The sequence below is a fragment of the Hippocampus comes genome, unplaced genomic scaffold (assembly GCF_001891065.2).
Source record: "Hippocampus comes isolate QL1 unplaced genomic scaffold, H_comes_QL1_v1.1 scaffold29, whole genome shotgun sequence".
Lineage (NCBI taxonomy): Eukaryota > Metazoa > Chordata > Actinopteri > Syngnathiformes > Syngnathidae > Hippocampus > Hippocampus comes.
Genome location: NW_017805820.1, coordinates 1,980,738 through 1,993,734, shown reverse-complemented (window position 1 = coordinate 1,993,734; position 12,997 = coordinate 1,980,738). Strand labels below are relative to the sequence as shown.

At 41.1% G+C, this 12,997-nt stretch overlaps 1 protein-coding gene across 1 annotated transcript; it reads right to left on the bottom strand.

Moving 5' to 3' along the window:
• Positions 1–1,687: 1,687 nt before the first annotated feature.
• On the bottom strand, positions 1,688–12,424 carry stard10 (StAR related lipid transfer domain containing 10). The gene is made up of 7 exons (XM_019886058.1): positions 12,247–12,424; positions 11,730–11,892; positions 6,745–6,892; positions 6,536–6,639; positions 4,177–4,294; positions 3,954–4,006; positions 1,688–3,013 (listed from the first exon to the last, which is right to left on the bottom strand). Exons 2-7 carry the CDS (start codon positions 11,886–11,888, stop codon positions 2,807–2,809), a joined length of 789 nt encoding a protein of 262 aa, XP_019741617.1. The 5' UTR covers positions 11,889–11,892; positions 12,247–12,424; the 3' UTR covers positions 1,688–2,806.
• Between the last annotated feature and the right edge of the window lie 573 nt (positions 12,425–12,997).

The window sequence follows — 12,997 nt, the reverse complement described above, 5'->3', positions numbered from 1 at the left end:
TTCCGGTGCAGTATTTCAAAATAAATCGGATAGCCTACCTATAATGTTGCATTTGTTTTATTTTTGAACGACTCGAGAACTGAATTTCCGCCAAATACTTTGCTTATTATAGGTGGTATAGTGCAGCTCAGATTGTCAAAAGGGGGATCACGTGCCTGGTGGGAAACCCATGACAACGACCCACTCAAACTTGAGTTACGACTTCGCTTGTTTTTCCTGTTGACGCGACAAATGCTTTACATAAAAGACAAAACATTTTGAAGAGGCGATTACAGAAATCTAGAACAACTATTGCATATCCATCATAGAGCAACCATTAAGACAATAAAAGCATTTTCAATGAAAATGTCCATGTGTCAGATACATATGCTATCGTGTATGAAGTGCTGCCTTCATTCATGAAAAGGCAGCACTTCATACACGATAGCGTATGTATCTGACACATGGACACATTTTCAAACACAAATGCCTTCCACTGCCTTCACAACTTTACAAAGCAGTTATACAGTACACCACTCACCAGAAGCCAACGCTAATCTGTGCACCCAGCAGGTCAATGCAGCTCTTACCTGTTGGCATAATAGAATGAGTGTTGCACCCGTGGGTAGTGAGGGTGTTTCTGCACCAATGGGCCTCCACCTGATAGTATTTCGCGCAGTGTAGTAGCTTGAAAGTGGCTAGACTTTTACCAAGCCTGACCCACTGTGTTCTGCTGAAGTGCAGAGCGGCTCACTCACAGACACAGGTTATGAAATAAGCAGATACCTGTACCTCGTAATTTACGTGCTTCATTTCATATTACACTTGATGGGTGGACTGTCGCTCCACGGATGATTTTTGTGGTCTAATACTTTTACATGAACCACAACGAGAACAACACAATATAAAGTGATATCCCTTTTGGAAATTACTGCAGTACTTGTTTTGATGAAACAAAAGCTATCGGGGGAAAGCACCAAGTGGAACTTTGTTGGGGACTAGAGACAGAACCTATTTGGAAAAGAGTGGGAATTAATGGGGAAGGAAATAGACGAGATTGAGGAAAAGGGGAGAGCCAAAGACGTAAAATAGGAGGGAAGTTGAAAGCAAAAGAATATTAAGGAAGAGTAAGGTAGATAAAGGAAAGGAGGGGGTGGGGTGGTGATGAGTCATCAGCCCTGGTGGGCCGGAATACTGCAGGGGTGGCAGTATGACGCACACACACCTTTCTTCTGAAACACGTTTGCCAGTGTTGTTTGCCCGAATGGGGGGTCTCATTATACCGGGGATGGATGATTACACACACCGCGCAGAGCGTCAGCTGCAGGCACACATAGAGTACACTTCAGTCGAGATGTACTCACATTCATACTTTTTTTTTGGCGGTGCATATGCAGGCGATGTGAAAAAAAAAATAAGGGAAAAATTGATGTGAAAAAAAATTAAGCCACAGGCATTTTTAACATGAGAAACCACTTTCTCAGCAACATGAATGTGCCATCTCTCCACCAAAGAGTCACATCTGGGTCACCGTGCCAACAGATGGGGGACACCTAATTTTGAATTTACGCCACTACACATGCAAACTCATGCAATCAAACTCAGTGATTTGTTCTCTGTGCTGGACACTTTCAAACAATGTATTTGACATGCAACAATGGACGCACACGTACATGTGTGCGCACACAAAAAAATGACTCAAATCTGATGAAGTTTGAAAACCTCTGGAGGATTCTGTATTAAATTTGTAAAGATACATTCATACAGCTTTTGAGCAGAGTAAGAGAAAGAAAATGTGTTACAGCTGCATTAGTACATGCTTTTCTATCTTTGTGAGGACTTTGATTTCCAATCGCCATAGTGAGGCCATTTCTACCGTGTTAGGACATTGTGGGCTGTCTTCACAAATTGAATGTGGTTGAGCATGAACACAGCTGATGGCAATTCACTGGAAAGAGACAATGCTACTCACTCAGTGTTTTGTCGAATATCATTTTGAACCTTCAAGTTGACATTTTGAGATCTCAAATTTACTCTTTTGGAACTTTGGGTCTCCCTCTACTGGCCATTTGAAAAATTGCAGGTATAAGGCACTTGCGCATTGCTGTCACATCGGTTCAAGAGACTACTCACCGCTTTTCTAGTTTATCGATTGGAAATTTTGGTTAGGTTTAGATTAAGATTTGGGACAATCCATCGAAGTGAGTCTTCACAATTATAGAAATGATGTTCTTTGAGTTTCGTCGTGAGCTTCAGCTGCCTCCTGTACACCTGCATATTTCGTGTGTGCTTACAAAACGACTAAATCGAATCGCAGAACGACAACATTGGAAGCAGATTGTACTAAGTATGAACTATATTTTTGCAAACTGCTATTTGAAATATACTGTTTTCGTTTCAGTTTCAATGAAACAGAGGCTACTATATAAATATGCTGTAAATTTGAGTGGATAGATGCTTTTCCATTCCAATCTAATTTGAAAACATTAAGATGCGATTTGCATTTACAGACATTTGACCAATATTGCCAAGTCGTAAAAAAATACACGCAATCCATTGCAAGTGGATGTGCAGTAATATGCCAATATGCATGCATGCATGATGTAGGAAAATATGGAACTGAATTTGGAAAATGAGTATTTGCATCTGAATTCTGTCACACGACGTGTTGTAAGCATGAATAGATATACTAGTTGGGAGTGTGTTGGTGTATGAATGAAACTACATATATGTGTCATGGTGTATCTGGCATGCAAGTATCCCTGCACTGGTGTGTGTACGTGTGTGGATGAATACATGGCCCAGGTCTAACTAGCATCTGCATGAATTAGTAGCTGTCATCTCTGTCGTGGGTCTCAGCCAGGGAGCTTTCATCAATATTTTCCAAGCTCTCGGCATGCTGAATGCTGAGCTCAGAAAGAGGGATGCTTGGTAGTGTAGTCTGTTCCGGGTAGAGCCAAGGCTTGAATCCAGGGTTATGTCTCTGCTTCCAATCGGAATACTTCAAACACGCTTTGTTGATTGACTTCATTGCCTACAAAGACAGAAAGTAATCAAAGTTAAGACCAATTAATTTGATGATGGGCTTTTCAATTGCCCACAATCACAAAGTGTAGTACTTGTACTTTAGAGCATGAGCACAAACTGATCAAGTCCACTCAAAAACATGTCGTGAATTCATTGATTTGTTTAATGACTCAAACAAAACACTAACACTGCAGAAATTAATGATAAAGAAGGCTTGTTTGTGTCTAAGTTATCAGCATGATATACACTTTACAAAAGAGCTACTTCTCTCGACATGCACTGTTTATGTTGACTCTATTCTGGAGCAGCTGTGGATGAACATGTTCAGGTGTGGATGTTTATAAAGTATCTTGAATTAAAACAAATACGAATGATAACTATAATATATACATGTAGTATTAAAACTAGGAAATTGTTTAGTCACTAGTTAATTGTGTTTCTTTATAAAACCATATATTGAACAAACCTAATCAATCCGAACATAGTTATGTTATTTGCTGGTAGGAATGGTCACGTTTTGTGGGCTTACAGTGTGGTAGGACAACTACAAGATCAACGGGTATGTTGATTTGATTTTGTTTGGTAGATGCAGAGAATAATGCCATAAAATGACCTCGGCATTGGCGTGCATTGCATGTATACAAGTGAACTTGAATATTAAAAGTGCTACAGCCAGTAGTTGTCTGGCACAGAGGCAACGCAACAGCATCAGCATGTAGAATGAGCTGGCCCTGCACCCTTTGTTGATGCAATCCACCTGCCACGTATATATGCCATTCTGTCGCCAAGTAGTTTACACAGCATCACTGTTGCACTATTTGCTCAGTGAACAGGCTTTAAAAAATGGGGGTGGCCTTAGAGGAGACGATCTCTTCTACACCTGCCTGACAGTCCTAGTCCATAAAACACATTTTTCCAGCATTTGTGTTGAACTATCGATGACTTACGCCGGGTGCAAGGAAGTGGGAAAACTTTTTGACAACCCACTTGGGTAATGAACCTGGAAAGAGAAAGACAGAGTGAGCAATGCAGGTCACTGATGATGTAATGGTTCATTCGCCTGACGGCGTGGGGTCCGTTCAATTGTCTGTGTGAGTGTGAATGGTCGTCGGTCTCTATGTGAGTGACTGGCGAGTCTGCCTTTTGTCCAAAGTGTGAAATAATAGTTACCTCGTGGATCTAACTGTGCCATGTATGTGAGGACACAGTGGTTGGGTCCCTGGCTCTGGACCATGTAGCCAGTCTGTATGGACACGGCTCTAACCATGCCCTTTTTAGGAGGATATTTCTGTAAAAAGAACACAAACACAGTGATTTCTCATTCAAATGTTTTCAAAGATGTCTACACTGCCGAGAGTTCTCTGTCGAGTGTTCTGGAACATAGGAAAGAACGTTCAGCGTTCTTTCGGTTTATATTCCTACCTGCATTTACAGGGCCACGCACAGCAAAGTACATTAGGCACAAGATAATTATCAGTAAACATTCATTTTTATCTGATAACCACAACCGATAATTCAATGAACAATGTTGCGCCTAACTCAAGCAAACGTGTTATTGTCAAGCTTCTGCATAGATGAAGACGTTCATATTAGTCATATGAAAGCACGGATGCATCTAAAACCGCTGACCAACGTGGATGGTTTACCATCAGTGTCCCATTTGTGGCGTTTCCTACTTGCTGGTGAGTCACACCTCGCCAGTAGCATTACTGTTCATGTTCAGTTTGCATCAGAAATATGGAATTCAACATAGCAATAAGTGTTTTGCCGGTATAGCACGTACAAAATGTTTTATTCATATGATGAGTCATTCATCCGACCATTGTCAGACTACATGAGTTCGTGTGCTGTGTAAATGGCTGGTGAACACCATGTATTAATTTAGTCAATTTAGTAAGTTGATTCAGTCTTCTGGTTTGCCCTTTTCATGTTATGGTAGAATGTGAAGTGTTTAACATGTTAGGTAACTATCGAATAGAAGGTTTAAGTTACAGCTGACCGAAATTTTACAGCATTGACAAGTATTCAAAATTTTCACCTTTCTGTCATGGTCATTGCACGAGAATGTAGTAGCTCTTTTGACAACAAATAGGGCTTGAGAACCAGACACTGCAACTTTTTTTTAATGAAAAGATTTTAGTTGTTTACTTTTGTTACTAAGCACAAAAAAAAAGTTTTAACTGATTATGCTCTATTACTTTCTGACTGAATCCCATGGAACCAGTTCGAAATTCTGTTTTAAAAAAGTTCATAAAATTGAAACAATGTGAAAAACATTCCTATTCAAAATAGCATAACAGCAAGAGCTCAGACTTTTATTTGTGAAAGAGTTTTGTGTGGTTCCATAAATGTGTCAAGCACTGTCTATGCCATTTGATTTGGTTGTCTTTTTTGCCTTCTATGCAAGTGCAACTTCGAAGTCCAGATCATGTGCAACTGTTTGCCTTTTTAGGGCCTTGGCAATGTGAGTCTGACCCAAGGTGACAAAAGCTTATCATTTGTCCTTGAATATCTGGAGATGCAACCATAATAGATAGATAGATAAGATATTTTTTGGAGGGGTGGGGGCGGGGATCAGAAATTTCCCCAAATCAGAAGACTGAATAGATGAACAGTAAATCTGAAACATTAAGGGACGATCTAACACACACTCTGTCCTTTGGGTTTTTCCATGCAGGAATGCGGAAGGCGAGGAGGAAGTCAACAACTAATAGTCACATGAGAGGTCTTATCCTTCTGTAAACATTTCATTAGGGACTAAGATTGAATGGCAATGTAGGCAAATAATCGACTTGGACACAAGCAGGAACCAAAGTAAGCCTGCAAGAGTAAAAGGTGGTGGGGGGTATTTGGAGGTGGGGGTATTTGTGGTGGGCAATGTGATGTGCTCATTGAAACGTTCACCTCTGTGGCCTGGCGATGAAATGCAGCATCTCACGGTACAAAACATAACACAACGGAACCTCTAATGGCACTCGCTTAAAATGCATGTGCAGTGGATAAGGTTAAATTGGCCAGTTTTCTGGGACACAAGGGTTAGCGTTAGCGTCTTTATTTATTGTTTGTCCAACCAGGTAAGGCAATTGAGAAGCTTCTCATTTGCAATGCCGACCTGTAGGCAACTTGGGCTTCAGTGTCTTTTGCAGAGGACACTTTGACAGTGGACAGTTGGAGCTTTTTACTTTTGACTGTTCAAACAAAATAAAACGTGTGCTGACCAATTTGGCAAGAGGCATTTTTCAAGTGAAGAGAAAAAAAGAAAAAAAAAAACTAAAAGCATAACACAGTCTTGACCTGATGGAGATATACCATAAAACATTAAAAAATTGTCACACTTAATTTTTTCTCAAATATTTTAGCTTTTGCTTCCATACAGTACAATGCCTTGAACCTTGCTGAACTAGACCACCTTGTTCCGTCTCATCCAATGTGCATCCATTTGTTTCACTTTGCCACATTGGCATCTCCGTGTACGTTTGAACACAAGGGTTGCAGGAACAAAACTGACCACATATGTGCAGGAACTTACTGCATGTTTAACGGAGTAGTTCATGATGATGTAGTCTTTCCCCATTGGCAACCAGGAGCGAAGCGTGACGACATCTCTGTTACGGAGCGGATTTGGACATTTCCCTATTGTCAAAGTCAAAGAAGAACATGCAAATAAATGCAGTTAAAATTGACGTGACTTTGCATGCATTATACCGCACGTTTGTATAAATTGTCTGTGGAACATACATGAATAGTAACCAACATCTGCATTGACTGTAAGTTTTCCGATATCGAAGGTCTCGATGACATTTGTGTCCCATTTTTTTCTGTATTCAATGTCATGGAGCACATCATACATAGTCTCAGCGGACACGTCCTTACTGACCATCCGACACTATATCAGAAAGAGAGAGAAAGACGATGTCAGGCAAAGGAACACATTGACTCATTGACATGCAACATTGAATATCATGCAATCTATTTTGGAAAATGCGCCACTGCAATCAGGTCATTCTTGTGTTGTGCGTGTGTGTGCTCGGTGATCACATACTGAAGCAAGTACTGAAGTGGACATTACCAAAATGGTTAACATAGCCTGGCATAAAACCAGAACTTATGGTAGGTTGCTTCAGATAGTCACTTTTAGGTAAATAAGTACAGTAGAACATTTCCCTTTGCGCAGTTATATTACATTATACCGAACTTACCGTTATATATTGGCTTACCGTTATACCCATACTTGTGTATTCTCAACCTGTTAGATGTGGCTATGCCTAAAAACCACTGGAACTTATACCTGTCGGATTTAGAACAGACGTAGTAACTAGAAACAAGGTCAGTGCAGACTGGGGCTGTTACAACAGTAACGATTCTGGAGGGACTTAGTGTTAATAATAAAGCAAAACAAAAGCATGGATACACTTCAGAAAAGGATGCATATGGAGCGTGAAAGCAGTACTAACGGTTAAACAGGAGGTAATTGAAACGCTAGTGAGACAGAATGAACGAGAAAGAAAAGGATTAAAGGTGCTTTTTTGTTCCCGTATCACTTTATTACAAGTCAGCCCAGGGGGGTTTGAAGAACACTCTGCTCTTTTTCTCCCTGGAGGCTCAATGGAAGAAAAATGTGCTCTCTTTCATAGTCACGGGAGAAATAAAATTGACATTCTTAATCAGCCACTGAAATACAGTGTGCATCCCACTTTGCACAAATCAAAGCACTGCAGGCACTTAAAAGCGATACGATCGGGCAGACCTGAGTGGGTAGTACAAGTGAGCGAGAGCAACACCATGTGTCTTCAGTGTTGCCAAATTAGAGGCTTTGTTGCTATATTTGTGACTTTTCTAACACCTCCAGAGACTAGTTTAAAAAAAAAATTGCAGTGTGCCAACATTTTTATTTCCTAAACGGTGGCGGGATGATGAGGATTTGCCCTGATAATGTTTTGCGAGTCCCAACTCGGAATGGCTGGATATGATTTAACAGTTGGTGCTGAAATTCAAGTCAAATCAGACGTTATTGATACAGCACTTTTCAGACATTAAAATTGTGTCACAAAAGGTGTTGTACACACACACAAAAAAAAAAAACAATCAATAGTGAGGGGACAAAACACCCCTCATAAACATACAGAAATCCACCCCATCCATCTCCATGTGCCACAGTCCGGGATCACAGAGGATGCAGTCACAGAGACCACCCCGACCCGGGCAGACAGGGCAAAACTTCTCACATTATGACAAGCGTCCCCCTCCACCTCCAGTTCTCTGCATCTGGGGAGTTCGCAGGATGACACCCCCGTCCCACCACCATGTCAGTTCACTTAAAAATACAGAATATGGCTGCTTATAGTTTTGTGTCACATGAGGAGCGGAATTAGGCCCCAGGAGCAGACGTGACATGGACGTTTAGAACTAGAGTGGTACCTCTACTTATGAAACTAATTGGTCCTGGAAGAAATTTTTTAACTAGGATATTTAAGTAGAGACGTGTTTTCCATATCATTGCCCTAATCCGTTCCAAGGTACCACACTGTATTGCCCTTCCTAATACATGGCATCATAATGCTTTCACTAATATTTTGGAGAGATATTTGAAAGGCCAAAGCAAAAACACAACTAAAATGAAATATGATCCCGAAAGACAGACTGAAATTCTGAATATATTCGCCAGTGAATTGATATTGTTCTGAGGAAATTTGTCTTGGCCAGCCCTGTTGCAGATGCCTTACAATGATGATGTCAAGAAAGGGTCGGCAGTACATCATCTTATTCAATCCATTACAGCGAGTCATTCAGCGCAACCAGTGATTTAATCAAGTCAATGGACTGGCAAATTTAACATCACAATTGCGATGGCATTCGAACATCGAAATCATGGCATACAATGGTGATATCTCGAGTGATCATTTGCAATCCATGAAGTTATTTTGTAACACAGCGCGACTTATTTTGTATTAATCGATTTAATTGGTTGAATACAGGAGTGGCAAGAGTGCAGGTTCACCAAGCTACAGCGACTCGGAGACCTCGGAGGAAAGAATGGATGTTAGTATTTGCGATCCAAATTAAGCAGGAGGAGCTTTGGAGAATGTTAAAATGAGCTGAAAGAGACATCCGAGTCAGAGTGGAGGGGAAAAAAAAACAGTGCAGCAAGTACACATGAGCTTAATTTGTTTAAATTTTAATTCAGTTAGCTCAGCAGACGAAACAAGGAGATGGTGACTTCAAGAGAGATGAACCGAAGATGGTTACCCAATGTTCAACGTGTTTTTAGGTTTGTCAGTCGCTCTTCAAGGCCTGCTCACCCAACTATCTATTTTCTATACCGCTTATTCCAGTGAGGGTCGCGGGGAGCTGGAACCTGCCCTCACACAGACAGAACTAAGACTTTCTCCTTCTGGCATTACAGTAGAAATGAACTTTTTGCCTTTATGTTGTGTTGCTGTTGTGTATCAATGCCATTGTCACAAAATGGGGATGCGGGTGGGGGCGCAGAGGCAACCGGCCAATTTTCTATCTATGCAGGTAGTCCAAGAGCCCGAGCAAACTTTGACTCTGATCCCTCATTGGAAGCTACAGTATCATCTAATTGTGGGATGCCGTTTTTTCTGCTTTGCTGGGTTTTGTGTGGAAAAAACACAAACGGCAGATGATTATCTTCTGTTACGGTGCCAAGGCACCCATTTTGCAGTAATTCTGTGATTAAAGAGGCTTATTTGTATTGGGTGTTGTGTCCTAAAATTGATGGCCAGGATGATGGAGTGTGATGACGATGCGTTAAATGAATGTAAGGTAAACATACATTCGGTGACTGTGTTAACAGGGTGGTGTGAGAGTTCAGAGAGCAAAAGCAAACAGCCGATAAAGTGACCATGAAACATTCAAGCTGCCGTTACACTCACATTTACATTAACACGCCAGCACATGATAGAAGCACCGCCTATGTGTGGGTGTTTGCACTTTTTGCTTCTCTTTGTTTGCTGGGTCTGTCCTGTATGAAAAAAATATATTTTTTAAAAAATGAATAAATAGCACCTTGCTCTGTGCACACACAAAGATAGTGCTGCTGTAAACATGATACACCTGCCCTAGAGTAGCAGCAGGATGTACCTGGTGGAATCATGCTGGTTAATGAAAATGCGCTGCAGTCTTGATTGCCGCTTGCATTGCAAACGCTGGGAGGGGGCTGGGAAAAGCCTGCTGTTGCTGCCCTTGTACACAAAGATAACACCCTAAAGCACACGGACGTACACCACTGCGTGCACACAAACTTTATTTAACAAAGTAAACAACCATTGGCTCGCTCACACAACCCTGACCCGGATACAACCGCAAGAAATGCCATACAGAGCTTAACTTGAATCAAACTGAAACCATCAAATGTTTTCAGAATTCAAATGAACATGATGCGCCATTAGGCTACCATAGCAGCCCACAGCAGTTGCCCATTTCACATTTTAAGGCTTTCATAAAAATAAAAAATTAAAATAAAAAAAAAAAAAAAAGCATACACAATTTTTCACAAGAAAACCAGTATTGCTATCGTAAAAGAATGGATGGACTCCTCCCCATCATTTCTCAGCTATCAACATAATGGACATACAAATATTGGTCATGTGATCGAAAACTATCTATATACAAGTCATATAAAAAAAATCCTTTCATAATTGTAATGCTGGTCATTTTTTATTGACATATGAATATTCAAAACACGATGTAACCAATATGAAGGGTTGTGTGCAGTGGCGCAAAGGGACAAGAAATAAACGCATACATTGTGGAATCTTGGAGAGTCTTATGTACACTATAGCGCAAACTACAACCACAATGGGATATATATTGTTAAATTAAAAACTAAGTCTTTTTTACTGCCGGTAGTAACAATTGGTAAACTTCTGCCAGACAGCAGAACTTTAAATTTTATTTAAGAACGTAATTCAAAAATGAAGCAAGCCAAGAGATTAAAAAAAAAAAAAAAGAAGAATTAGCCTGCATGTTGAATAGAGCACTTTGATGTACATCTTTATTCCACCTGGATAGTATCGTGGATGAAATGGGTGGAAACAATGGGGAAATGCCAGTACGCCAGAGGGTAACAGCTCACAGAAACACCCCACAGAGAAAAACCAAAACCAAAAAGAACTACAAACGACTTCATTTTTGGAACGATGAACTTTGAAAAAAAAGTCAATTATGAACTATGATCTGAATTAGTCCATTTAAAATTTTGCAAGCCGAACTTTGAACTTGTCGCCGTAGAAAATGAACACTGTTGTGAGTTGCTTGCGAAATGTCCTCACGTGCTGGATTTGTTCACAAAACCTTTTTGACGCCCCTGATACAGTGTGTGATGAGAAATGAAAACTGGTATCCTGCTATGGCCTTGAGAGTTGATGTGGCTCTTGGGATTGGGAGAGTAAAATAAATAAATAAATAAAATCCATCTGATCCTCTGCTCACTTCTCTTCACGGTCGAATAGGTAAATGTATCACATGCACATAGTTGGGAGTCATTCATAAATAAATGAGTGAAGCCAGGGAGTGTAGCTGGGCATGTTCACAGAACCGTGAGCTAAAAAGTGTAGTAAATTACATAACATCACTGAGCAAAATGATATATTCCACCAAAAGCGTTGGGGCGTCTGAACGTTTGTAGTCGTGTGTCATATGATGCTTGGCAGTATAATTGCATTTTGTACACGTTATTCTTGTATGTCTGAGGTACTCGCCTTAATTTTGTGGACAGATTTGCCCTCCTCCAGCAGCTGGCTCCACACAGCGATTCCCCCTTTGTTGTAGGTCACACTCCAACCTTCCTCACTCAGACACTCCGACTTGAAACTGGCGAACGCCCGGTCGTCCGGGATGGTGACGCTCGGTCCAGACATGTCTCTATACCGGGAAAAAAAGCAGGGCTTCGAGTAAGATAGACTGTTGCTGGGGAGTCTACCTCCTCTTGTGTTTGAACAAGTTAACAGCTTAATTCAATTTAGCGAGAAACCTGCAGCGAGGTCTGGTGATGTGTGCGCATGCTCATTGAGGGAGGTACAATGAACTAGTCAAATAGAGGTGTGGACGACGACGAAACCGCCGGGTACAGGTGACAGAGCTCTGCGTCGACAAAACCACTCAAACGGTTCAATCGAAGACGTTGCTGGATAAGTTTAGCTCGGGTATCTGTATCTGTCTTTAGAAGCAGCCGCTCTGAAAACCCCCCATATGGTTACGTTTCCGCTTGACACTCACCTACTCTGTGGCTTTCTTTTTCACTTCCGCTGCTCTTCAATGGTCCTGTGCTAGTTTGTAGCAGTTCTCCATCCCTCCAGTCGGTACTCGTTGGGAAGATGCGGTGTCAACGAAAGGAGTGGGAGGGTGGACAGTGGATTGGCTTGATCGACGTCAGACAGGCGACGCAGCGAAGACTTCAATGGGAACGCCTCCGAGTGATGCATTTAAAGCACCTCGTAAAGCGCGCAGCTCTCCCTGAGGCCCCCCCCCCCCCATTCCATTAATTGACTCGCTCACCAATGACGTTGCACGCGGGCGTTTTCTGTCAACAACATGGCGAGCCATCTCAAGATTTGCTTGATGATACATGCACATTTTGCACTGTTAATCGAGACAGTGTAACTCTTCTTTTCTGTGATTGCCCCTTGAGTGTCAGTTGCTGGGAAATTAACTCATTCACTCTCAAAGACATATTTATATGTCTTCAGACTTCACACATCCAATCCCATGTACTGTACTTAGGTTTTCTTTTTTCCTAGCTTTTTTTTCCAAGACTGAAAGTCATTTTTTTATACGGGTCTGAAAATGGCTGGCACTGAATGAGTTTTAAATGACTTTTTTTTTAAACGGGTGTGAAAATGGCTGGTACTGAATGAGTTAAGAGAAATACGTTTCTCAAAAGACTGGGCATACTCTCAAGATTGAAGATTTTTTTTTAAATAGTATCACTTGTTTTGTATACAAAGATCTAGACATTTGCAATCACTTC

Excerpts from the sequence above, each read along its gene's own strand:
- stard10 (XM_019886058.1), bottom strand. The coding sequence starts at position 11,888 with ATGTCTGGACCGAGCGTCACCATCCCGGACGACCGGGCGTTCGCCAGT. Across the intron at positions 4,295-6,535 it reads ACTACTCCGTTAAACATGCA|AAATATCCTCCTAAAAAGGG; the intron begins GTAAGTTCCTGC and ends TTCTTTTTACAG. Across the intron at positions 3,014-3,953 it reads CCCACTTCCTTGCACCCGGC|GCAATGAAGTCAATCAACAA; the intron begins GTAAGTCATCGA and ends CTGTCTTTGTAG.